At 40.3% G+C, this 27297-nt stretch overlaps 1 protein-coding gene across 1 annotated transcript in view; it reads left to right on the top strand.

Moving 5' to 3' along the window:
- The window catches only part of ANO2 (anoctamin 2), a 355236-nt gene that overhangs the window by 112921 nt on the left and 215018 nt on the right, over positions 1–27297 (top strand). Inside the window, exons 8-13 of the mRNA XM_075603059.1 lie at positions 762–813; positions 4359–4414; positions 9051–9092; positions 14591–14655; positions 16014–16148; positions 19500–19660. Of these exons, the coding sequence (XP_075459174.1) occupies positions 762–813; positions 4359–4414; positions 9051–9092; positions 14591–14655; positions 16014–16148; positions 19500–19660 (511 nt within the window). The remainder of the gene's footprint in view (positions 1–761; positions 814–4358; positions 4415–9050; positions 9093–14590; positions 14656–16013; positions 16149–19499; positions 19661–27297) is intronic.

Consider the following 27297-nt stretch of genomic DNA (forward strand, 5'->3'; position numbering starts at 1 on the left):
GCTGGACGGTGGCTCAGAGGGGTTTTGATCGTGTCCTGACCGTGTGCAGTGTAGAGGCATGTGAGCAGAGCAGCAGAGTTCCTGTGCTTGGTGCATGAGTATTACTCATAAAATGCTCTTTTATTCATGTTGTTTGTGAGTTTTAAATTGTTGGACTCTTTTTTGTATATTAAATGATATTATTTTACATATTGCACTAGGATCGGGCGCTCTCTTTTTTTGTTTTATATATATATACTGCTGCGGCCAGCTTCAGTCTCACACTTACCCGTCTTGTCCCGCGGCTGTATTCGGGCTGGCGCCGAACTTGGCCGCGCCAGCCGCATCTTCCCCACATCCTTCCCTTCGTTCCCCTCCCCTCGCGACCTCTGCCTCTGCTCTGCCCTGCTTCTCTGCGCCATTCTCCGTCACCCTGGCACGAGTGACCGCACATCAGTGATGCGCGGCACGCGGCGGAAAAAAAAAACCAGCCGCGTCTGCCCGCACATTGCGGTGGCGGCCGCTGAAGACTCAGCTCGGCCGCCACTGTGTATATATATATTTATATGTATGTGCAAACATTCAGGTCTTGGGCACTTTGACCTTAATTTCTTCAGAAATGTCCCCAATAACTTTTAATATCGCACTTACACTATGCTTTGTATTTTACAGCGCACTGTATTTTTCTTCAGATTAAGTAGCAAAGCTCTTTTTAATATTGTAATATTTGAATCAAATACATATATTTTAATAATTTAAATGAGAATTTTTATTTTCACCAGGTGCATGAGATCTTAAAGCGGACGTCTTGTGCAAAGGCCAAACACAGTATGGGTAAGTGTTAAATACTAAAGATAAAATAATATATAGTATATTTTCACTATATATACTATTATACTTAACATACATTTAGGGGGTCATGCACTAAGCAGTGATAAGTGCTTTTAAGTGAGATGAAAAACCATTATAGCGTGATATTGCCTGCTGTGAGATTCACAAAACAGTGATAAGTGCTTTGAAGTGGGAAGTAATGCCATTATAGCGCGATACTGCAGTGTTATCCCTGCTTTGTGAATCTCACAACAGGCAGTATCACGCTATAAAGGCGTGTATCTCACTTAAAAGCACTTATCACTGCTTTGTGCATAGCACCCAGAAAACCCACTTATCACTGCTTAGTGCATGTCCCCCTCAGGGTGATCTACAGTATTTTAACATGATGCCATTTTCTTTTACTGCAAGAACTTAACCTAGCACGTTTAAATGACACAATGACAGAATAAAGATACAGATTATTTACAGATTAAGCCTTAATACTGTGCTCTGTAACACCAAGGTTATGTCAGCAATCTCTCACTGAAGAAAGCAGTGCAAAGACTGGCACCAAGAAACACAACACGAGATTGTCACTTACAGCCAATTTATTGTCATAAATCCATTTGCAAATTGTAAACACATATTCACTTTAGATACTGATTTATAACTTGTTATCATTTTTATCCTAAGGGCCAATTCAGAAACGTTTTCAAACAGTGTTGGAGCAGAATGTGGCTCCATAGTAACATGTGAAATATTGGTTGAGGGGAATGTATGGCTTTGCTGGTCTGTACATCTCACCCATTCTGCAGTTTAATTACTGATTGTTAATCACTAAAATTTGTGTAATGAAGGTTCACTAGCAAACGACTCTCACATTTAGTTTATCTGGATGTATCGGTTTGAGAAATATATTTTTCGATACAATGGTCATCATCAGCAGTACCCGGCAGGGGAGGATAATGGCCTTCCATGGATGGGAACTCGCCCGATGTCTTCACTGGGTTTGTCTTGGTTCTAAATAATTGTTAGTTTTGGGTTTGCAAATGTTTTATTGCTTTATAAACCCACAAAGATCATGAGAAAAGTTACCCCTCGTTACTTTGCAGCTATACTACACTGAAGGTTGAGCTTCTGCCCCCCACCTGTTGCGGCAGTGTAGAAACATAGCTCTGCTGTCAGCGCTTTAATGGTAGCTGGGGAAGCACTACAAGAAATAAACTCTTAACGATACATTCAGGTTTAATTTAAGAAATCTTTTCTTTGAAAACATACAATTTCATCTGAGAAGATCTTTGATTAAAATATTGGATCACTATATTGCACATCACATCTTGGTCATGCAAAAATCATATTTTTTGGAAGTCATTCCATTCCATTTATTGAACCTCCATAGGATTTATATACAAATACTATTGCGTATGAACTTTTCCATCCACACTGGTCCATTTTAAGTTGAAAAAACACCTGCATTATTTCCAAAGCTCACATAGAGCAGTATTTACAGTATGTGTACATTTGGCCAATTCAGGTACCATTCTGTGAATGTGTGTCTAGCATTTTATGATCTAGATATTGATTTTTCCAGTACTTCATTACACTTGGACCAATAACACAGTTATTGCTGACACAATATTATAAGTGCAGGTGAATTTAGCAAGTCAGACTGCGCATTCTTTCCATAATCAGTTCTGCTCTGGTTTCAAACTGTATTTTTACTGGCGCTACACACACGGATGGTGAGTTTAACTCACCAAACACAGTGAAGGAGTTGGCTGGGGATGCCCGGGAATGTTCCACACTAATAATTAGCTTGGATGTGATCTAACACATTAAAGTAACAGTTTCACTTCTTTGCAACTAATCAGTTTCTCTATTATAAAAGCATAGACGCGTATCTGGGGTGGACAGCTCCAGCCCTCAAGGGCCACCAACAGGTCAGGTTTTAAGGATATTCCGAAAACCTGTCCTGTTGGTGGCCCCTGAGGACTAGAATTGCCCACCCCTGGTATAAATTACCACACAACATATCTTCCCATTTTACTCCAAAACCATAAATGGTACCTGTTTATTTCTGTACTTCCTAACCGGACCCCATCTTCTGCTCTCTGGCATACACTGTACACGTACATTTCTGTAGTTCTGTCAGTTGCTAGGTTTTTACAGATTTACAGTAGAGGAAATTTGGTTTATTTATACAAATTATGTTTTGTAGGAACTTGTGTCTCAAGATACTTCCTATTTTGTAGCAAAATCTAGTTAAAGAAAAAAAAACAGTACTGAAACTAGTAAAAAATGTACAGGTATGTGAAATGCATAATGTGTTTACCGCACAATTGCTAAAGTTAATAGTTATTTGCATTGCAGCTTGTAAATATTTGTGATATATAAAAAGCTTGTAAATTATGACAGCATTGAGAAAATGAAAATGAAGCTCGTAGAGAAGTAAATGAGTGGATATAAGTATTCATATAAATAAAATTATTTGGAGAAGGGAAGTTTTATACTGTCCAAAACGCAGTTTTTTACTTTTTTTTCCCTCCAAATTCGATTTTTGAAAAAATATTTCGGTAAGCTTCAAAGGGGGAAATAATGTCGCCAAAATAGTAAGCAAAATATCGCTAGACAGTCAGTTAAACATGGTGTATGGGACCTATTTATAAATTCAGCATTAGCGAATCTACCGATTTTCAGAATTTCACACATTGTCGATTGTTAGAATTTCGCACATTGTCGATTGTTCGAATTTCGCACATCGATTGTTAGAATTTCGCACATCGATTGTTAGAATTTCGCACATCGATTGTTAGAATTTCGCACACTGATTGTTAGAATTTCGCACATCGATTGTTAGAATTTCGCACATCGATTGTTAGAATTTCACACATCGATTGTTAGAATTTCGCACATCGATCGTTAGAATTTCGCACATCGATCGTTAGAATTTCGCACATCGATCGTTAGAATTTCGCACATCGATCGTTAGAATTTCGCACACTGATTGTTAGAATTTCGCACACTGATTGTTAGAATTTCGCACATCGATTGTTAGAATTTCGCACATCGATTGTTAGAATTTCGCACATCGATTGTTAGAATTTCGCACATCGATTGTTAGAATTTCGCACATCGATTGTTAGAATTTCGCACACTGATTGTTAGAATTTCGCACACTGATTGTTAGAATTTCGCACATTGATCGTTATTTTAATGCTTGGCAATTTGCTTGCAAACTCGGACTAGGTCAAACACATTTTCTATACAGAAAAGGGGCACAATCACCATCTCTGATCAGGAGAAGCCTAAATGTGCCCCGGTGTCTCGTTCTAAAATAATAGTGATGAATGTGAGCTTTGAGATGCTCCCGTAACCCTTAAACGAAACATATATCATTTGTTTTATTTTTCATATTTATCTAAGCATTTTTTAGCAGTACACTTCAGCTGAAAGCATTGGAATACTGCAGATACTGCTTTGCTATATTGTATATATATGTTATATGTTAGTACAAGTAAAGAATGAAACAGTAACATGCCTGTGTAATTATAATGTTTCCCCTGAAGGTATTACCACGTTGATAGCAAACAATGTCTATGAAACGGCGTACCCTCTTCATGACGTAAGTAACATGTTTTATTGTATTGAAACAAAAGGTGTTCCGGAAATCTAATGAAGCTAAACTTGCTTTTTTAATTCATAGCACAGTAGAATATCATTTTTTCCCCTTTTGCACAAATTGATGAGTTCTTGTTTAATACCTGGTGGTTTTCTATCTGAGTCATACTGTTGTGGCCTCGAAATAAGGGGGAGAGCCTCCGAGGTCGCGCATTCCTTTGCGTTCCGTTATCTCAATTTAACGTATCCGTAAAAATACCCAAAAGGTGCTTAGTGCTTCGATGTCCTGGCATTTCCCTTATAGATAACGGACCCTTACATGTTAACAGACGCCGGGTTTACTCATATGCAAATCATATGGTAATGAGCAGTTTACCTAACAAGGGAGATCCTCAGACCTGCGTTACTATTAGCGCACGGGAATAACGCGGCGATATTTACCACCTTCCAAAAACTGCCGTTACTCACATCATTTCTGGGAATAGCCTAAAAGCAATGAGTATAGGATTTAACCCTTTCATTACAAAAAGTTACATTTGTCATACAACGATATATATTATGGATCATATAAATGTCTGAAACATCATAAATATAATATGGCTTTTGGTGATTAAAGTAATATTTTTGTGTGAACGAATATGGTATATAATATAATAATGACTGTGTAAAGTATGGGTGTACAATAATGTATATCTTTACATACCTCAACCAATATAAATTAATATTTATTTTTTATTAATGAACAATTAAAAAAATGAAGCATGGATATCCCTCATTTATTTTAATTGTACATGAAAACATATGATATATTAATAAATATTGGTGAGGTACGTATGGAACGCAGAGCGTTGGTGACACGCAAACAGGGGAGTCGCCACTTCCGGGAGAGTCCCGCAGCAAACAGAATGCCGGTCGGAGGAAGGGGGCACACCGCGGAGTGGAGCCAGAACTGTTGTTAACCAACAGGGGTCTACAGCTCACAAGCGCCCATCACCCCCCACCATAAAGACCAGGGAAGGCGTCCAGCGGGTTGTGGACAAAGACTGGACCCCAGGACTTACAGCTGATCGCAAACATAGGAGAGAGAGAACGGAGACCGATGTGACAAGGCAATTCATTTTATTTAATTATTTTTTTATCGTTTGTGTGAGTGCACAGTTTTTAATGTTGATTCAATACTATTATATAAAGATATTTAAAAAAATTTGCGCCCTTTATTCTTTTTTGCTTGTGAGGTTTATTGAGGAGGAGGGGTATCCTGACATCGTGGACTGCGTTGGTTACTTACCCTTCAAATACAAGAAATCACTCTAGAGGATATTATTTAGCATACATTGTATCCCCATACAATGTTATATATATATATATATATATATATATATATATATATATATATATATATATATATAACATTGTATCTCTCTCTCTCTCTCTCTCTCTCTCTCTCTATATATATATATAAAACATTGTGTATACACTGGCGACACACTTTATCGCAGTGCGGCCAGATCCGCAAGCCGGGAGATTTCCCGGCTTGCTAGTGGCCGCCCCTCGGCGGTCACGCGTCTTCGGGAGCCTGCGCCCCCTGCACGCGCGTCCAGGGCTCCCCGAGGGAGCCCTGGTGTCCCGCGATCGCGGGACAGCGGCAGGGGGTTCCGGGGGACCCGGCGGACCCGGCAGCGGTAGGGAGAGCGCCCCGATCGGAGGGCGCTCTTCCGCTGCTTCGGCGCGCGCCCGTCACACTCGGGCGCGCGCCAGGCTACTGCTGCGGCACAGAACGGGCAAATGCTCGAATAAACTGTGCCGCAGCAGTATATATATATATCAAAAAAAGAAGTGAATAAAGTAGCGCCACTCATAAACCAGTGAAAAATAATAAACCCTTACAAAGTGCTATATTCAAAATACAAAGCAGTCCTATAATGAGTATTAAATATAAAATTAATATTGACAAACTAAAATATACACTCTATTACATATCCATAAAATAAATAAAATTAAATAAAAATATTAAACAGTCCAAGTGTAAATGTCCAAACCCCAGAATGAGTCCTGATAGGTAATACAGGAATTATTACAGGATCCAGGGGTCCACGGCAGCTCTCAAATGGAAGAACCACTTCCAAGGCAGAATCTATAGATACAAAAAGAAGACAGAGAGCGCACGCCCCATAGTGTGATCCTGTACATTTAATGATGGGAGGGGGTTGGTGGGGGGGATTAAAAACACTTACAGAGTATAAGTGATAAACAAGCAATTTGTGACAAAATTATCACCACCGATGCAGGAACCGTCCCGTGACGTGTTAGCAGTCCAACCGGAACCCTGGGGCAGTGCATCCGACAGCGTCCGTCCTTAGCGCGATCAAATGAAGTCCTCCACGCAGTGTGACATCAGAGTTGGCCTCAATACAGCTCCTACACGCTCCGGCCGTAAAGCATGCAGACAACGTGATGACGTAATGTTGTAAATTACGTCCCTGACGCGTTTCGTCACAATAATGCAACTTTATCAAAGGGATTGATAAAGTTGCATTAAATGGTGTTTTTAATCCCACCAACCTCCTCCCATCATTAAATATATATATATATATTAAACACTTGTTTCATGTTGACACATTTGTGAGCACATGAAGGGGTGTTACGTTTATATATCTGTGTGTTTGCTGCAAGTCTGCATCTATAGGGACGCATTTATCGGTGGTTTTGCATTTTTCATGTTTTAAGTATTCAATTGTATTCAGTTTTTATTAAATTTTATTGTATTTTGGTACTGCCTTCTACAGAAATCACACCCAGTATATGATTTATAGGGTACTTGAGAATACACGTATATATTAATGACATCATTTAACATCAAGTGGACACAAATCTTGCGCAACAGAACATGCATTTTGCGTGCATGTGCACAAGTTTTTGTATTTATGTATGGATATACATGATTGTACACCCATACGGTATACAGTCACTATTACATTATATACCATAGAATTAAGTTAAAAAGTTAATAAGTGTAAAAATGATACTTTTCTAATATTCTAAAAAGATTTGTATTCGTTTTTGGTAACACGTGAAAATCTCTGTTACTAACATTGCCTTAAAGTCTGACCGATGTGGCGTGTATTGGAAACTAAAGTAATATAACGATGGTGGTTTTGCTAACGAGCTGTATTTATGCATATGATTAGCTTTGAGGATCCTCATTACATGAAGGAAAAATAATGTCTATTACCTAATTAGGTAAAATAATGTTATTTAGCGCACTTCTGAGGATCTACCCCTATATTCCTTGGTTTATAATATATTCTATAACTTTTTACAGAATAATTAGTTTGCAGCAGTAATCTTTAGGGTATAATTAAATAATTTCTGCTTAATAATACATAAGTAGAGTATTTTTAAATAAATTCTAGAAATAATGCACAAAATGTAATATAGATTTATTTAACTTTTTTCAAAATATATTAGTTCCAGCATATCTAAATTAAAAACTAATGAACAATAGTTCATTTCAACTAATGAACAATATCATGAACTCTGTTGCTTTAATGTAACAAGAGATGTCACACTTTTATCGGCTGGTTCCATTTTGGCTATCCTGGCATGGGAACCGATGAGGAGACTATGCTTAATATCAGCCCTTTTAGTACGATTAGCTCTGAGGATCCCCGTTAAGTGAATGAAAAATAACGTCTTCTACTTAATTACGTAACATACCAGTATTTACCCTAATTTAGTGCCCTCCTGAGGATCTGCCCCTAAATTACTACTGTAGATACTATTGGAAAACAATTCTACCGATGTAGCAAGCCTTACTATCCCCGGCACCGTGGCCGGACAAGCAAGTGTTCGTGGTGCTGTGGACAGTATCTGCTGGGATTGAGCTGCAGTGGGCCCATGCTTACAAATCTGCCCCCCCCGGCATCGGTAATCCGTCAGTGCCGTGAGCCCATGTGGGACCGGCCACGAAGACACGTCGAACTTTGCTACATTTGTATATGCTTAAACTATAAACCAGCAAATTGTATTTCCTTCTTGGTCAGTAAGGACTGCAGAAGTCATTTTGTTAAATGAGTGGTCTTAAAACTTGATAGATCCCTATGGCCTCCATAGGTACATTCATTACTTTGCCAGTACCATTATCCATGTGGATATTTGGGCATACAGTATGGCCACAACAATGTAATTAGTATGTAGGAGAATGTGGTGCCTTGGATCTGGCATGTTTATAGGTTACCAGTCTAGGAAACATCACCAAGATAGCCAATGGATTAACCATGGACAAACTGAATTACCGAGCTCTACGGAAGCTCACGTACAAACTATAGCAATTAAATATTTTCATTGCGGTTGCTTAGAAGGTAGAGTATATTTAAGTGCAAAATAATGTAGCTAATTCTATGGCCAATAGCATTTCGGGAAATTGTTGTTTTTTTAAGAATTTCGGTATATTATTTTGAGGAAACAAACAACTACATAAAAATGTAAAGTTACTTCAAAAAACACTGCTTTTTTCTGTATGTCTGTGGGGAAAAGCTACAGCTACTTTATATTGATGTAGCTCTCGGGTATACATGAGAATGTATATGTTATTTTGTATCATTTCAGCATATTTCCTAATCTATACATTTCATTTTTAGGGTGACTACGAACACAAACATGGTGAAATGAATGAGAGAAAGGTAAGACATTATACATTTCCTGTATGTTTCAATTCTAAATCGGTAAACAAGGAAAATATAAAGTTACCTACACAGAAAATACAGAACGGTGTTTAAAAGGAGTGTGCCGTATCCGAGGAAGTGAGAGCACTCCCATTAATCGGTCCGACAGAACCCTGGGTTCCCAGGGGACAGTAATTGTGTCCTCGAATTGAAGAGAACTCCCAGGTCTTTGCAGAAGTTAAATGTTTAGTGAAGAGGTTTACATACTGTATTAGTCCAGGCATGGCCATTGTCAAGATGATAGGCTTGTGTGTACTAATCGGGTTATCATTTTATTCAGGTATTTGTGGTATTTGAAAGGTATTGCTGGAAATGTTGAATCATTTTATTTTAACAACTTAAAGATATTGTACTCTAAAATGAGCATCTTCCATATATTGCTTTGTTAGGATATAAATCTATGTAAATAGCTTATCCATATTTACATTTGATAGTCGGCACTTGGCAGACACTTAGCGCCAGATCCACATCGCTTTGTTAAGTCAGGACTCATAACATCAGGTAATCAAAATCCCTAACGGGCTTTATGTTCCCTGAGCCTAGCGCCAATCAACCAAGATAATTGTATGCAAAACAACGGTTTGTTATCTCGTTGACTAGGCGTGATGCCATGTTTAGGTAGCACTGCCTTGCGTTGGCTTTACATTACCTATTTTAGGTATAGTCCCAAGTACTATATATAAATGTGTTAATTACTCCCCAAATGTGTACATTTTGTATACAATCATTACGTATTTGGAATGCTAATAAATCATGAATTCAGAAAAGTCTGATTGGGGAAATGTTTTCTATCTCTGTAGACTTTGCTATTGATGTTAAATTCTTTTTCTGTGGTTTCCCATGAAGAAGAAACATGCAAAGAGCAGAATTATGTGATAACATGTCCTGCTAAGTATATGTCACAGCTGAGAGATGACAGGGAATCCGTACCTCAAATAAAAGCTTGTCAGTTAATTATTTCAAAAATAATTTTGCTTAAACATAATTAAAACGGCTTTAACCTGCTATTAGCAGCACAATATTTTTACTATGTGAATTTCACATACTGCAGCGTTACGAATTAGGCAATTATTTGGCAAACTTTCAGAACTTGGCTTTTGGTTCTAAATGTAGGAATTCCTAACAGCTGTTGATAAATATTGAGATAATTTGCCTTTTATTGCACTAAGATTCTTGGTTTAAGTACCCACAGGTACCCTTAAAATGCAGTACTTTTATAAGATTCTTGTTTAGGTAGCTTGCTAAAATAATTGTTAATCCAAAAGGAATGGACGGATAAGAGAGGGGAAAGAGCACTTAAAATATTAATGTCTGGAAAACTCTTCCCACCACAAGGTGCACTTTTTGTGCTGCGTTCCTTTCATCCTGCCTATTAGGTTCTTTTATGAAGTGTTAAGTGTTAAAAACATAAAAGGTTCTTTCCAGAAATACAGTACTGATTATTTACACATGTGACTGCCGGTCACAGAACCGGCTTTGCCATTTCTGCGGCGTTCATCTGTTTTCTATCTGCATAATAGTTTCAGGGTTTAATTTCCTGAAGAGCACTAATCAGATTGGAAAGAATGGGGGGGCCATTCATTTCTGTAAGTTTAGCCTCTATTTATACCTGTGCTATTTTACTTGTATAGATTCATTACACACAAAATCACTCCATCAAGGAACGTATAGAGGCCATTTTCCTAAATAGTTTAATGCTACATCATTATACAGCATTTCCTCCTAATTCCCAATAGAAACATAATTACCAAAGCAATAACATGAATAGGCGGTAAAAATTTTGATATGGGGCAAAGTACATTTTTTGTATTTGTGATACGGAAGCAGTTCAAAGCACTAATCTCTGTATTACATAGTTACATAGCAGATGAGGTTAAAAAAGACATATGTCCATCGAGTACAACTTATGTTAAATTTAGATGGTAGATACTTTATCCTGTATCCGTACTTACAGTATATTGATCCAGAGGAAGGCAAACAAAAAACTCCAGAGTCATATCATCTAATGATATCTCATAAGGGGAAAATAAATTCCTTCCCGACTCCAAAAATTGGCAATCAGATTATTCCCTGGATCAACATCCTTCCCATGTATACTTATTTGGTATATCCCTGTATACCTTTCCTTTCTAAAACAAAATGTGCATCCCTTTCTTTGAACAAATCTATTGTATCTGCCATCACAGTCTCCATGGGTAATGAATTCCACATTTTAACTGTCCTTACTGTAAAGAACCCTTTCCTTTGTTGCTTGTGAAATCTCCTTTCCTCCAACCTTAAGGGATGGCCCCAAGTCCTTTGTACTGCCTTTGGATGAATAGGTATTTTGAAAGCTCTTTGTATTAACCCTGAATATATTTACATATAGTTATCATATCCCCTCTTAGATGCCTATTTTCTAAAGTAAATAAGTCTAATTTAGCTAGCCTCTCCTCATAAATCAGATTATCCATCCCCTTTATTAATTTGGTGGCTCTTCTCTGCACTCTCTCTAGTTCCATAATGTCTTTTTTATGGGGGGTGCCCAAAACTTACTCCATATTCAAGGTGTGGTCTTACTAATGCTTTATAGAGGGGCACAATTATGTTTACTTCCCTTCCACCAATTACCCGTTTAATGCAAGATAAGATCTTCTTTGCCTTTGCAGCTACTGCATGACATTGGGCACTATTGCTAAGTCTGCTACTACTCCTAAAGCTTTCTCCATCAAGGATTCCCCCAATGTATCCCCATTTAACTTGTAAGTCACCTGTTTATTCTTGTTTCCCAAATGCATAACCTTACATTTATCTGTATTAAACCTCATCTGCCATTTACCTGCCCACGTTTCCAGTCTCTCCAAGTCTTTCTGAAGAGAAATTACATCCTGCTCTGATTCTATTACCTTACACAATTTAGTATCATCAGCAAAGATGGAGACTTTTCTCTCTATGCCAACCTCAAGGTCATTAATAAACAAGGTAAAAAAAATCCAGGAGAAATATTGATTTGTTGAGGCTTGGACCTTATTCTGGAATAATCAAATTGGACATCTCTCCTGGCTGAAAACTGTGGCCAAACAATGCAAAGGATTTGCACCACATTTATCAAAATAAAAAATCACAGAACTTTAAATGGGACCCCCTTTTTTAATGAGTATGGTGCGTTTTCCTCCCCTGTACGCCCAGCGTGTACAGACCATTAACATCTGTATAGCCATTGTGTTCAAACCATTAACATCTGTACAGCCAGTGTATACAGACCATTAACATCTGTATGCCCAGCACGCAGAAACCATTAACATCTGTACGGCCTGCGCATAGGCTATTTCTGTGCACCTCAAAAAGGAAAAATATACTTTTCTCACCCCTGTGACGCAGATGGAGACATTTCCGGTTAGTACAGAGGTGCAAAGATGCAGAATTTAAAATGAGATCTGCCTTTGCCACTTTTGCCCTATTAACGCGGGTTGCTACAAGAGATGGGCACTTTTTCTTGCAGATTTGGATCTGGCTCTGATCTGCCCGTTCCTTTGTTCTGTGTATTTCCGTGGATCGCTCTCCAAAAGGCCAATTCGTAGTTTCAGATGTTTTTTAAGAGACAGAGAGCAATCCGGTACCGAACACATTTTTAATAATCCGAAAATGTATTGTGAAAAAAGAACACACACACTGAGATTTCTGTAATTTTATTAGCAGTCGCCAGTTGTATACATACAGTATATATTCCGTTAAATGTCCCTCCAAATAAATTAGGGAGTCATGCCAGGGCTGAAAAAGGAGCACTAAAAGGATTTTCACACCAACTATAGAGTTATATTGTTACATAGTTACATATTAGATGAGGTTGAAAAATACATACGTCCATCAAGTTCAACCTGTACTAAATTTAGACAACAGATACTTTATCCTATATTTGTACTTATCCAGAGGAGGGCAAATAAAAAAAAACCTGTGAAATATCATCTAATAATATCTCATAAGGGGATAAGTTCATATCAGTTCAGTACCAACCTAATGACTGGAATGGTGTCAGATCCAACAGGACTGGAAACCACAACCACTGCTTTTCCAGGTAACAGCTCTAGCAGTGTGAGCTAAACCCGGTGATAGGGAGTATCACTGCCACATCCTACTTTAAGTTGCTCACACCTCACAAGTGTTGCTAATCTAGCTATTAGCGAATCTCACAGGTATCTCAGATGTGCTCCACAAGGAACATTAAACTGTCAGCCAGGAAGTGGTAGTGGTCTACTTTTAATGGAAGCCAGGGGGAGGGAGCTACTGGAGGTATATGTACTCATTTGGTGCTACATGACGGATATGCACAAAGGTGACACGGTATAACAGAACAGGGACAAAAATATTTACTGTGCCATCTGCCAGAGTGCCAGACATACACTGAACTAAAATACTTTATTTTAAAATAAATACAACTCTACTCCTTTTTCAGCACAGGCATTTGTCCCTAATTTATTTGGAGGGGCGTTTGATGGGATATATATATTCAGCTGGAGACTGATAATGAAAATAGAAAGGTGTTTGTGTGTTTCTTTTTTAACAATCCGGAAACTGATTTTTTTTCCGTGTTTGGATTCTTAAAAATACGTCCGGATTGTATTCAATGGCGAATTTGAATGAATCCACACGGATCTTTTAGTATCCAATCCACAGACGGCGTTTAGTGAGTGGGACGGATTTTGTAAAACTGAACCGTGGTATTGGGGAAACGGATTTGGACTGTTCTGTCCACCTCTAGTTGCTTTGCTTACTGCACAGGCGCCTTTCTGTTTGTCAAAGAAACGGAACACGTTATTATCCATGTGAGAAAAGCACAATGAGTACCCATGGGCGGCGCCACCACTCTGGGTCTGACCTGGAGACTACAGGTTTCGACCACTTATTTCCGGGCTACGGGTTTACCTTAAAAATCTCTGTGTGGCGGCGGCGTCTCCCCCTGTAAATCCTATCAACATGGCTCTACGACTTCAAATGGCGCCGCATTGCCATGGCAAAAGGACGCTACATGACATCATTGCGTCACACAGTGTCGCATTGCCATCACGGTGCCATAAGTCATCACATTGCCATGACAACGGTACGTCATGGCAACATGACACCATTTGATGTCCCAGAGCCATGTTGACGGGGTTTGCAGGATGAGATACCGGGAGATGAGGTCGCCGCCGCCGCCGCTGAAGATAAGAAATAAATATATAAATAAAATAAATAAATGCAAAAAATGTAATTGCCAAAAAGTCTCTGGTTAGCATTCAAAAGAAGTAGCCGACCCTGTGCGTGCTCTGTCATTAAAATAATCATCTCACATGGGTGATTTTTGAACATGAAAGCCTGGACTGACGTGGAATATATTTCACACCCACTCAGACATTCACTAAATAAATTCTTGTAGTACATGTAAAACTTTTTATTAGCAATATCTTTAATCTTTTCTATACTCTTTTTTTGTGATTTAGTTGCTGCATCGAGAGTGGGCAAGATACGGAGCATTTTACAAATATCAGCCTATTGACCTCATAAGGTAACACCTTGCCAATAAATATTGATCAATAAAATTATTTTTTTGAAAAATGTATTGGTATTGGCTTTAAGTTACACGTCAGAGATCCAAAACTTTGCCTTTCCATCACATTTAAAAAACAAAAATCAGAAATTCAGTACTAATATTTTACATATATCAACAAAACCGTGTCAGGTTTATGCAATTTCTGAAGCAACAGTTATGTCTCTGAAAATAGGGATTAGTAATTCAATGACAAGTGAATATATAATTGTGTTTCTGTGACCACACAGGCAGAACTGCATCTTATTTTTTTAGCAATGTGCATATTTAGAAAAGGACATAACAAATAGTGCCAGCGCCTGGTAATATCGTTTTCCTTCTCCTGAATTACCTCCAGACTAACTGGCCAAAAACTTGAGAATAGTTGGGAGACGAGTGGCTTTGATTTCTGTGAGTTTAAATGGACATTATAGCAGATGCAAAAGTTGGGAACCAAGCTGGGAAAGTGGCCAACATGATTTGCATGGCTAATCATTTGGGAAGCTGGCAAGGAAACAATAACATCTGTCCAGGAAACTGGATCCTATGTTTCAAGCCTGTCAGATAAGATCTGAAGTGGAAATGGGCACGAGGACATTTCTGGTGACAGATACGTTGAGAATCTTTAAGTACTATTCTTGATCAAGTATCATGATACACAACTAATGAAAGATAGAGAGTTGCGAAGTTACTGGTCTCACAGCAGTTGTTATCCTAGATCTTATACGGATCCTTTTATTTACAAGTGGTTGTAGCCATGTGTAACTTGTATTTTTTGGTTTTCATTTCATCTCCATCTTCTTATCATATCCCTACTTACACAAGTCATCATCTGTCATATTTTAATAGTATTGTGTTTAAATACAGTACTGACTATATCCACCCAATTATAGTAAATATTAAAAAGATTTAATGCAAACATAACTCTACCCTGTGAATTTTTGCCTAATTGACATTCTTCTTTTCCCCACTTTAAATCAGTTTTATTCACATTTGTACTTACTCCATGTGAAATCTATTACTTTATCATATATATATATATATATATATATATATATATATATATATATATATATATATATATATATACTTCATCAACATAATGCAGACTTTTATCAGAGCAGTAAGACAATAGTTATGCTGTCAGATTTTCTGCAGTTTTTGTCATTGTAATCAATGTTGGATTATGTAGATGGCATTTCATAGCAATGATGTTACAGTTTCACTTCATACATGCTGGAACGACTTCAGTTGAGTGTATTGTTATTACTAATTTTTTTCCTTGTACGTGCTAATAATTTCCCGCTGGTGTCCTGCTTCATTTTTGTTTATTTCAGAAAGTATTTTGGAGAAAAAATTGGATTATATTTTGCGTGGCTGGGTCTGTATACGTGGCTGCTAATTCCCTCCTCTCTGGTTGGGATAATAGTGTTTCTGTATGGATGTATAACCATTGAAGCTGACATTCCTAGGTAAGAATTCACTTGTAGAAATCTTTAAATCTTGATTTTCCAATTAATTACTATATTTGTTTCAGTATTATAGATTTTAACTTAAAATGGGGGCTATATATTAGGTATGTTTGGAGGTAAATTGATGCAGAAATTATCATTTTAGTTTTGCATCTCGTAGCGTCAGCATAAGAGGTTTTTGCTCCAAATTTGTGTCATGTATGTCAGCTTGCGGTCCTGGCAGGATTAATTAGGGGGCGTTATGTAATACACAGATTATAATGACATGTACACTATCAAATTGTTCGACTGCACAACACTTTTTCTCCTCACAATTTGCTTCAAAAAGGCAGCCAAGTTTAAGGGGTGTAACAAAAGGACTTCTATTATTTGCCCCGAAATAAGAAACTGTTACTTACATTTGACATATCTGTGCACCCAAAAAATTATGCAATGCATTAAACCCCTTTCTCTGCTCCAACATTGCCATACTGGTAGCACACAGCACTCTGCATCGCACGGCGCCCAGTCTGCAATGTACTGCAGCACACAAAGGGGAAACTTCTCCCAGTGTTTTATTCTTCTATTTAGAAACAAAACATATTGTAAGATCCGACTTTCAGTGGTATTAAATTACAGCTGTTGACTCTTTCATTGCCAGCGTGGCCAGTGAGACGTGGCTGAGTTTCTGGTCCATCTAGTAGCAGATCATTTGGTTATTATTATGTGTACCGTACTCGTCTTCTTTGCTCTTTTGCTATCAGCTCCTCTAAATGATGAGTCAGGAAAATGATTTATTCACACGTTATACTAATTTAAATATTCTGTTGCTTGCAATATAAAGGTAAGGTTAAGAGCTTTAAATGTTTTCCCTGGAGAACGACTTGACCAAGCCTCAAAATTAGAAAATTTACATAACTGCTAAATGTTGATTACTTAAATTGATCGGGAATGAATCATCATGATATTCCATTTCAAACAGTTTCCAAACTTACCAAAGATGTATAATTCTGTGCATTGTCTGAAAGAAATTCAGAAGTGATTCAAAATGACGGTAAAGCAAGCAGAGATGCAGAACACTTAGTTTTCCACAACCCAACTTAAAATTCTTCAGCCCAAATGATCAATCTATGTTGAATGAAACAGGAAGATAACTAAACTGCAGCGGGTAAAGAAATGGTAAATGTAATGACTTCAGAATTGGCGATCCAGGGTCTATGCACATACGCAAACCATGGTCTGTATGCAAACATTATACAAATACAGTTATAACAGTGTTTCCCCCACCTGGTGGGAAATTTGGCCATTACTATGGTGTATGGTGCATATACCTGCTGGCAACAGGAGCACTGAGTCGTCCGCCAGTGGTAGTGGGGACACAGGACCAAGTTTCTGGGGTTCATACCCCACATATTTCTTTAGCAGTGCAGCTCACTAAAGGATGGTCCCTGGACCATCACTAGAGGCCAAGGGCACCCGCAGCCATCCTTGTTCTTCCCCACCTCCCTAGCAGAGGCAGAGGTATGGTCCACACTCACTCTCCCCAGGAGGGAAGAACACAAGGGAAGGCCCCAATCTCAGGCTCCCAGTTGTATGACCTGCCTTCCTCAGAGGGGGAAGGACACTACTAAATTTAGGGTGGTCCTGCCTTTAAGTACTGCCAGGAGGAGGGCACCAGGTCTGGCTCATGATTGGTCATGCCCAGGCCTGATATCACCGCCTCCTGCTGTCACTCAAGTGCAGCTCCTCGGAGTGGGAAAACCCCATATCCACTACTGGCAACCTGATTGTACCAGGGTTTACTGCCAGCCCAAAGAAGAATAGTAGCCATCAGGAGTATATCTCCAAACATCAGCAATCCCTGTGCCATCCCACAGTGACCTAATCTTCCCTCCTAGTACAGCACCTTGTTGGGCATTGCTGTAACACGGATTGTTTTAACAGATATTATAGGCTAAAGCAGTAAAATTCAGGGCATTATTGAAAACCCTGCTCTCTGATTGGTTAAAATTCCGGGCATTATCCAATCAGTAATGCCCGGAATTTAAACAGCAGAATGTGTAGTTTTCAATGTGTTTATTTCCAGCCAATCAGCTTTCAGAACAGCTGAGACAGGGCAGGGGATTGGTCTGAATGAAGTAACAGCTCTGAGACAGGGCAGGGGATTGGTCAGGACGTATCAGCCACGGGTTGACTCCTCCCCCTCCCGAGCTGACAGATTTTCTGAGGAGATTCAGTTGAATGGGGGGGGGGGGGGAGGGGGGGAGTCTGCAGTGTGTTTGTGGCTGCAGTTTGTGTGTAAGTACTAGTGTGTGTCTGCTGTGCTGTTGTATATCTGAGTAGAGGTGCTGTGTGTGTGTGTATAGAGCTCCAGTGTGTGTGTGTCAGTGTCAGCAGCAGTGTTTATGGGTGTAGCATGTGTGTGTAGCAGCAGTTTGTGTGTGTGTAGAGGTGCTGTGTTGTGTGAAGAGGTGCTGTGTATAGAGGTGCAACGTGGGGTGTGTAGAGGTGCTGTGCTGTGTTGTGTGTAGAGGTGGGGGGGGGGAGTGCAAAGTTTAGTAAGTGGCTGCATTTTTTATTGTGGCTGCAGTGTGTGTGTGTGTGTGTGTGTGTGAGTGTGTGTATAGAGCTCCAGTGGTGTGTGTGTGTGTGTGTGTGTGTGTGTGTCAGTAGCAGTGTTTATGGGTGTAGCATGTGTGTGTAGCAGCAGAGTTTGTGTGTGTAGAGCTGCTTTGTTGTGTGTGTGTGTGTGTGTGTGTGTGTGTGTGTGTGTGTGTGTGTGTGTGTGTGTGTGTGTGTGTGTGTGTGTAGAGCTGATGTGTTGTGTGTGTGTGTGTAGAGGTGCTGTGTTGTGTGTCTAGAGCTCCAGTGTGTGTGTGTGTGTGTGTGTGTGTGTGTGTGTGTGTGTGTGTGTGTGTGTGTGTGTACACAGAGGGGCGGCAGTGTGTGGATATAGATATCTGCAGTGTAAGCGTATATAGAGGTGTTTTCATGTATTTACCATTTTATTTTAATTAAAAAATCTATATAACTATACAAAAGTGTCTATTATTTATGAAATAAGCTACATTTAGCCTATAATAGTAATAATTCCCTCAGAACAGGGCATTACTGGCCAATAATGCCCTGGCTGGGTTACCTCGGGTCGCCTCGGGCCTTCAACTCTTCCAGCCGGGGCATTATTGGCCAGTAATGCCCTGTTCTGAGGGGATTATTACTTAAATATCTTATGCTGGGGAATGTGCCTTAAAGATTTATCTCAGTGCATTTGATAAGATATTGTATCCATCCCCATTCGACTCTTTGCACTGAATCAGGGTTTATGTCAAACAATTTTGTGTTAAAACCTTCTGCATTTATATTGTTCTATAGTAAAGAAATGTGTGACCAAGAAAATACCTTCACAATGTGCCCACTGTGTGACAAGTCCTGTGACTACTGGAATCTCAGCACCGCGTGTGGCACAGCGCGCGCAAGTCACTTGTTTGACAACCCAGCCACCGTCTTTTTCTCTGTGTTCATGGCTCTTTGGGGTACGTATAGATTGTATATGCATTATGTGCAGTGAATAAGGTACGTTGTAGAGTAAATATTACCGCGTAAGAGCACGGGGCCCTCTGCGTGTGCTCCGGGGCCCTCTGCGTGTGCTCCGGGGCCCTCTGCGTGTGCTCCGGGGCCCTCTGCGTGTGCTCCGGGGCCCTCTGCGTGTGCTCCGGGGCCCTCTGCGTGTGCTCCGGGGCCCTCTGCGTGTGCTCCCGGGCCCTCTGCGTGTGCTCCGGGGCCCTCTGTGCCAGCCAGGTATATTCCATAAAAGTATTATCCTATTACACAGGGCGCATCGTGGGCTGTGCAATGTTTCCAGCTCCCATACTGTAACCCTTTCTTAATAAACAGAGACGGGCAATATGTTCATCAAAGTTTGCAATCCAAGGCAGGACTTGCCCTTTCCTGTTGGCATAAATCGGCACGCTCGGTATACACTGGCGACACACTTTATTCGAGCTCGGCTAGTCCCACGAATTCGGGTATACCCGGGTGTATTGAGGTTTGTGACTGTTTTCTGCCCGAGTGCATTGAGGTATTTTCAGGCAGGGATTGAAGCATTTTATTCCCGCTGGCTGCAATACTGCACAGTATATATATATATACTGCATTACAATTCATGAATTTATGCCATCTGGTAGACACGCGAAGCATTGCAGCCTATTAAATCCTAATCATTATCATTTAACAGATCAGCCGCCCGTCAGCCAGGCATGAACCCAGGCTGGGAAGGCAAGCGCAACGGGGCTTGTCAGAGGTGAGGAGCGGCGCATTCCAGGTATCTGCCAGGTACATACTGGGTATTTGCTCGAATAAAGTGTGTCGGTGCAGTAAACGGTTTGCTTGATTCCCTGATCCGGCTGTTGTCCATTGTTGTGTATAATAAAGCTCTGGCTCCAAAGGACAGTGCACAAGATGGAGGAAGAAATGTTGGCGTTTATGAACCTGCAGTTCACAGTAACTGGTGGGAGCTGTGTAATGTTATTATTATAATTAACTTTTATGGACAAGATTTACTAAATGGTGCTAAGTCTTTTCATGCATCAACTCCCATTCAAATGATTAGCACCTTTTAGTGAATCTGGGCTGAAGTCTACTTGACCGGTGATTGTTTTTAGATATATCCTTCTCTTTACTTTGTGCCATTTGTCAGAAAATATTTGTAACATTCAGCACTTTTTAACCCGGCTTCATTTCACATTGAATGTGCTGCATTGCGGGCTATGCTTGTTTTAAGATCATTACGTAGATAAGTGCGTTTTACAATCTGTTTGTTCTTTATTGAATATTCTGTTTGCTATAATAATTAATTGTATTGTTTGAAGACAAGTGTTTTCCTAATTAGGACTCTTAGGCCCAGACCCAGAGAAGTGTGTAAGCTTCAGCACGCCTCAGCTCACACTCAGAAGAATGGGAATAAACGCATGCTAAAGCTTAGCCCCCTAATGTGTTTCTGGTCCTTACCATGTGAAACTCTGCTCAGTTACATCTGCGCTCAGAAACTTTCTTTGTTCTGAAACCAAATGAACCAAGATCATCAGTGCAAGAAAATACATCCATCACGTAGCAGTTACTGGAAATGGAAACAAAGTACCCTGTGTAAACCCTATCTCTTCCTGAATTTTGAGAATTATATTACACTATGTTCTCTTACCTTGCTGGTAGCAGAATACGCTACTTATATCGAGCATTTTGTATGGTGACTGACGGGTCCATTGTTCTTCAGAGAGCAGAACCAGCTTGCCTTACCCATCTTTAGTAAACACTGCATGGATTACCTTTTGTAAAATATAGTAGTGGGGAAACTGTCATGCATTATTACTCGTCTGCTTAAGAACGAACAATACGAGGCATGCTCTGCTGAGCTTACAATTTAATGGCTGGAGTTTTGCATTATAATGCATTTCATCCACAGGGACATTTCTTGTTCTTTAAAGCTGCAGCCAATTGGTTAATAGCTCCATGCTCACATTACATGGGCTGATATCTTACGGGGTATCTTCCTTCTTTTTATATACTTTGGGAAAAAAAGAAAATGATACCTTAATACTAGTTATACTATTACTCATGTTTTGTGATCTGTCACAAGCAGCATTAGAGGTTAATGTTCAAGTTATTAATACTGTTAGTATTAGTAGCTTGCAAAGGCTGTCCCATGGCAAACAGTGCAATGTGTGTCTGCTTGGATTGTATATAGCTGATTTGTATGGGGGACAAGTGAAAATCCCGAGCTCACATAATTGATTCCAATACAAACAGAATTTTACAGCCCTATGGAACACTCAGGGCATTCTCGCCCAGTCAGGTGCATTCTGCCCTTTAATTTTGGAAATCTGTTTACTGTAAGTCTGCTAAAAAGACCAAAAAAATGCTGTCTGTCTGCACTATTTTGTCCACTAAGATTTAACCTTTGCAAAATGATTGAAGAACATCTGGAATTGTGTTATGTTTTCTTCTGAATTATCAGTCGTGTTCAAAAAACTCTTTCCATGTATACATGCCAATGAATATTCAGTTTATCCTACTTCTAGATTATTTTACAAAATAATGCTGATGTCCATCCACCTCCAGAACATAAATTTTTGTTATATATACAAAGTCCCCAAATGATAGGAAATACACAGTAATTAGGAACGGTTTCCTATCTAGAACGTTTGTACGCTCAAATCTAACACCTTAGTTACACGCAACCGCAGTAAATATAGCACAAAATGCATTCCCTGCTAAAAGTGCTCAAATAAATCAACTTTTTTATGTGTTGCAATATAATTTAATACGCAGATTACTTAACTTCAACTTTGAGAATGACATTTTTGTATTTCCTAATGGAAATTCCCTCACACTCCGATCTTTCTCTTCAAAAATATATTTTGCGCATTTCTCTGATCCTACTCCAAAAGTTGCTCGTTTAGAAAAAATATCACTTAAAAACCTTATGTGTAGAGATAAAGATTTCCAAGTATGTTGCAGACTCATACCAGACAAATGTTTAATAGAAGGTAATGTTAGATGTTTCCAAAAGTAGAATGTAATTAACTAATGAATATATAATCTAAACCATGTGTCAGTAATCACACTATATACATATACAAGTGTAACCATGTGTCCTGTTAAGGTACATACACACAATAATAACATACGCCTCTGGCACATGCTGTTGTTATGGTATGTCTTGGGGAAACACTGGGGTTTATTTACTAAAGCGCACGACTGCAAAACGATGGTAAAATCAGAGCAACAAACCAGCACTATATTTATTGAAGAGAAAGAATGCCGTTAAAGCAATTGGGGATCTGTATCGAAGTATCGCAGTGCGAAACTGGGCAAACCTGGAGCCAAAAATCAGCATGAGATTTATCAAAGAGAAAGGTCCCAGGATACCCTGATTAAAGGTCACGGGATTTCTTGATTAAAGGTCACAGGATCTTGATTAAAGGTCACATGATACCCTGATTAAAGGTCCCAGGATACCCTGATTTAAAGTCCCAGGATACCTTGAGTAAAGGTCACAGGATCTTGATTACAGGTCCAACGATACCCTGATTTAAGGTCACAGGATAGGGTGGGGGGAGAGAAAAGGTCAGCTGGGTGGGACTTCCTATGGGGAGGCCAGAGGAACGAATGGGTCCGAAGAGTGGAACTTCCTGTGGGGAGGCAGGGGGAGCGAATGGGTCAGCTGGGTGGGACTTCCTGTGGGGAGGCAGGAGGAGTGAATGAGTCGGCAGGGTGGGACTTCCTGTGGGTTAGACAGGATGAGCGAACAGGTCCAGTGGGTGGGACTTCCTGTGGGGAGGCAGGAGGAGCGAACAGGTCAGCTGGGTGGGACTTCCTGTGGGGAGGCAGGAGGAGCGAATGGGTCCGGTGGGTGGGACTTCCTGTGGAGAGGCCTCCGGTACTGTGTGACAGCACCCTGTAGCCATAACAATGCTGAATCCCATGGGAGAAGGAGTGGCTCAGCGAGTAAAGACACTGACTGACACTGTTTGGAGCAGGGGAACCTGGTTCAATTCCCGGCGTTGGCTCCTGTGACCTTGGGCAAAAACATAGCTTGTAAGCTCCACGGGGCAGGGACCAGTGCCTGCAAAATGTCTCTGTAAAGCGCAATATAAAACGAGCAGCACTATACAAGAACATGCTATTATTATTATTATTATTATTATTATTATTATTAATCCCAGAGGGAGGGGCTTCTAGCCACATGTCAACATGGTTACAATTTGGTGGAATAACGAGTGTGGGGAGGGGCTCTGCTGCAGGAGTGAGGAAGGGTAACCATGGCAACAGTGGCATCAGAACACGGAGGTGCTGTGGCTGCTCCAGGTTGACACATGTGGTGGAAGAAGAGTTAACAAAGTGTGTGTATATCTATCTACCTATATATCTTCTATAAAACTGACATATTGGGTAGATACTTATAATATATTATCATCATACAGCAACGCGCGGACACTATTGTAAATTAGGACACTGCTGATACACTTGCGTTCCCGGACAAATTCTTAAGCAGTCTTACTCCAACCAGAATGGCTCCCCATGTACACTTAATGTAGGAGCCATTCTCATGCTCCTAAGAAACCTAATGCCATTGAGAGGACTGTGTAATGGTACAAGAATTACTGTTACTCCAATACAAACACACATAATCAAAGCAAAAGTGATTGGTGCAGCAAACTCGGACACGGTACTTATTCCAAGAATCCCTCTCATTCCATCACACACACATTTTCCATTCACTTTCAAACAAAAACCATTTCCCATACAATTGGCTTTTTCAATGACAATTGAAAGATTGTTTGATCCGCCTTTGGGGCAACGCAGATGTACACTGGGGTGGTTGATTTTCAATGCAGCCAAATAAGAACCAATAAAGTGAGAATGAAATAAATTTATTCTGGAAGATAACATTTATTCTAGAAGATAAAATAGTGACCACTGTGTCCCCGATATCGACGCTATCCTTAAAATGAAAAGAGCAAAACCAATAGAAGTATGTATGTATGTATGTATGTATGTATGTCTTTATTTGTATAGCGCCATAAAATGTACATAGCGCTTCACAGTAGTAATACATGTCATATAAATAACAAATATAAATAACAGATCATGGGAATAAGTGCTTCAGACATACTGTAAAAGTAACATTAAGGAAGGAGTCCCTGCTCCGAGGAGCTTAGAATCTAATTGGTAGGTAGGGAGAACGTACAGAGACAGTAGGAGGGAGTTCTGGTAAGTGCGTCTGCAGGGGGCCAAGCTTTGTGTCATGTGTCCATGATTATCCAGTGCTACTCATATGCTTCTTTAAGCAGATGTGTCTTAAGGTGGGTCTTAAAGGTGGATAGCGAGGGGGCTAGTCGGGTATTGAGGGGAAGGGCATTCCAGAGGTGTGGGGCAGAAAGTGAGAAAGGTTTAAGGCGGGAGAGAGCTTTAGATACAAAGGGGGTAGTAAGAAGACTTCCTTGAGAAGAACGCAAGAGTCGTGATGGTGCATAGCGAGAAATTAGGGCTGAGATGTAATGAGGGGCAGAAGAATGTAAAGCTTTAAAAGTGAGCAGTAGAATTGAGTGTGAGATACGCGATTTAATCGGAAGCCAGGAGAGGGATTTCAGCAGGGGAGACGCTGAGACAGATTTAGGAAAGAGTAGAGTGATTCTGGCAGCAGTGTTTAGGATAGATTGTAGGGGAGACAGGTGAGAGGTAGGAAGGCCAGACAGCAGGAGGTTGCAGTAATCGAGACGTGAGAGAATGAGGGCCTGAGTCAGAGTTTTAGCAGTTGAGTAACAGAGGAAAGGGCGTATCTTTGTGATATTGCGGAGGAAAAAGCGACAAGTTTTAGAAACGTTTTGAATATGAGAGGAGAATGAGAGAGAGGAATCAAGTGTGACCCCTAGGCAGCGTGCTTGGGCTACTGGGTGAATGATCGTATTTCCAATAGCAATGTGGAAGGATGTAGTAGGGCCTGGTTTGGGAGGTAGTATAAGGAGCTCTGTTTTTGCCATGTTAAGTTTCAGTCGGCGGATGGCCATCCAGGATGATATTCCAGAGAGGCATTCAGAAACTTTGGTCTGTATAGCAGGTGTAAGGTCAGGGGTTGAAAGGTAAATTTGTGTGTCGTCAGCATAGAGGTGATATTTAAACCCAAAAGATGTGATTAGGTCACCTAGAGAGAGTGTGTAGAGAGAAAAGAGAAGGGGTCCCAGGACAGAGCCCTGGGGTACCCCCACAGAGAGATCAATAGAGGAGGAGGTGTTAGCAAAAGAGACACTGAAGGTACGATGGGAGAGGTAAGAGGAGATCCAGGATAAAGCTTTGTTCCGAATACCAAGAGTATGGAGAATGTGAAGGAGAAGAGGGTGGTCCACGGTGTCGAATGCTGCAGAGAGGTCGAGTAATATGAGCAGAGTGTAATGACCTCTGTCTTTGGCAGCGTGGAGGTCGTCAGTTATTTTAGTGAGGGCTGTTTCAGTAGAGTGAGCAGTGCGGAAGCCAGATTGTAGAGGGTCTAGTACAGAATAGGTGTTGAGAAAGTGTAGCAATCGAGAGAATACAAGACGTTCAAGGAGTTTGGAGGCAAAAGGCAGGAGGGAGACAGGTCGATAGTTAGAAGGACAGGTAGGGTCAAGCTTGCTGTTTTTGCGTAATGGTATAACGGTTGCATGCTTGAAGGATGAAGGAAAGGTACCAGAGTAGAGGGAAGAGTTAAAGATCTGTGTGAGCATAGGGATTATAGAAGGAGCAAGAGGTTTTAGGAGATGGGAGGGAATGGGATCAATACGGCAAGTGGTAGAGGGAGAAGAGGAGATCAGCAGTGATACATCCTCCGAGATAGCAGAAAAAGAGTCAAGAAAGACAGGAGGAGAGTTGGGAAGCATTGTGGGATGGGAGGAGGCAACAGATGGGATGTTCTGCCGTATGGACTCCACCTTTTTCTTAAAAAAGTCAGCAAAGTCCTGAGGTGAGATGGAGGAAGAAGAGGAGGCAGCTGAGGGTGGTCTGAGTAGAGAGTCAAAGACAGAAAAGAGACGGCGTGGGTTAGACTTGTGTGTGTTGATTAGTGATGAAAAGTAGGTTTGTTGAAGTGAGACGGATTAATTGCAAAGTAAATTCTTTCATAAAAAAAAGGGGTACATACACAAAAATGTAAAGAACAATATCTCTCTACAAGTGTGCTATGTGAAGTCATTGTGGGTCCAGTGTCGGCGAATCAGTGCGCTCCTATCAATAGCTGTACCCCCTTTACATACAGTGTGGTGACATCAGAAGCATGTCTCCTCCGTGAGCCATCCAACAGGTTTCGTCTCAAGTGCATACTGTATATTCCCTTTTTATATTTACTTTCTATTAAATAATTTACTACACCAGAGATTTTCAACAGAGGTTCCGCAGCCATTCCTAAAGGGTTCCCTGCAATTTTCAGAGGGTTGGGGTTCCTTTCAATGCATCTTATCTCAGACACGCTATTAGAGAGGGTTGGGGTTCCTTACAATGCATCTGATCTCAGATGCGCTATTAGAGAGGGTTGGGGTTCCTTACAATGCATCTGATCTCAGACGCGCTATTAGAGAGGGTTGGGGTTCCTTACAATGCATCTGATCTCAGACGCACTATTAGAGAGGGTTGGGGTTTCTTA

Source organism: Ascaphus truei, chromosome 5, assembly GCF_040206685.1.
Source record: "Ascaphus truei isolate aAscTru1 chromosome 5, aAscTru1.hap1, whole genome shotgun sequence".
Taxonomy (NCBI): domain Eukaryota; kingdom Metazoa; phylum Chordata; class Amphibia; order Anura; family Ascaphidae; genus Ascaphus; species Ascaphus truei.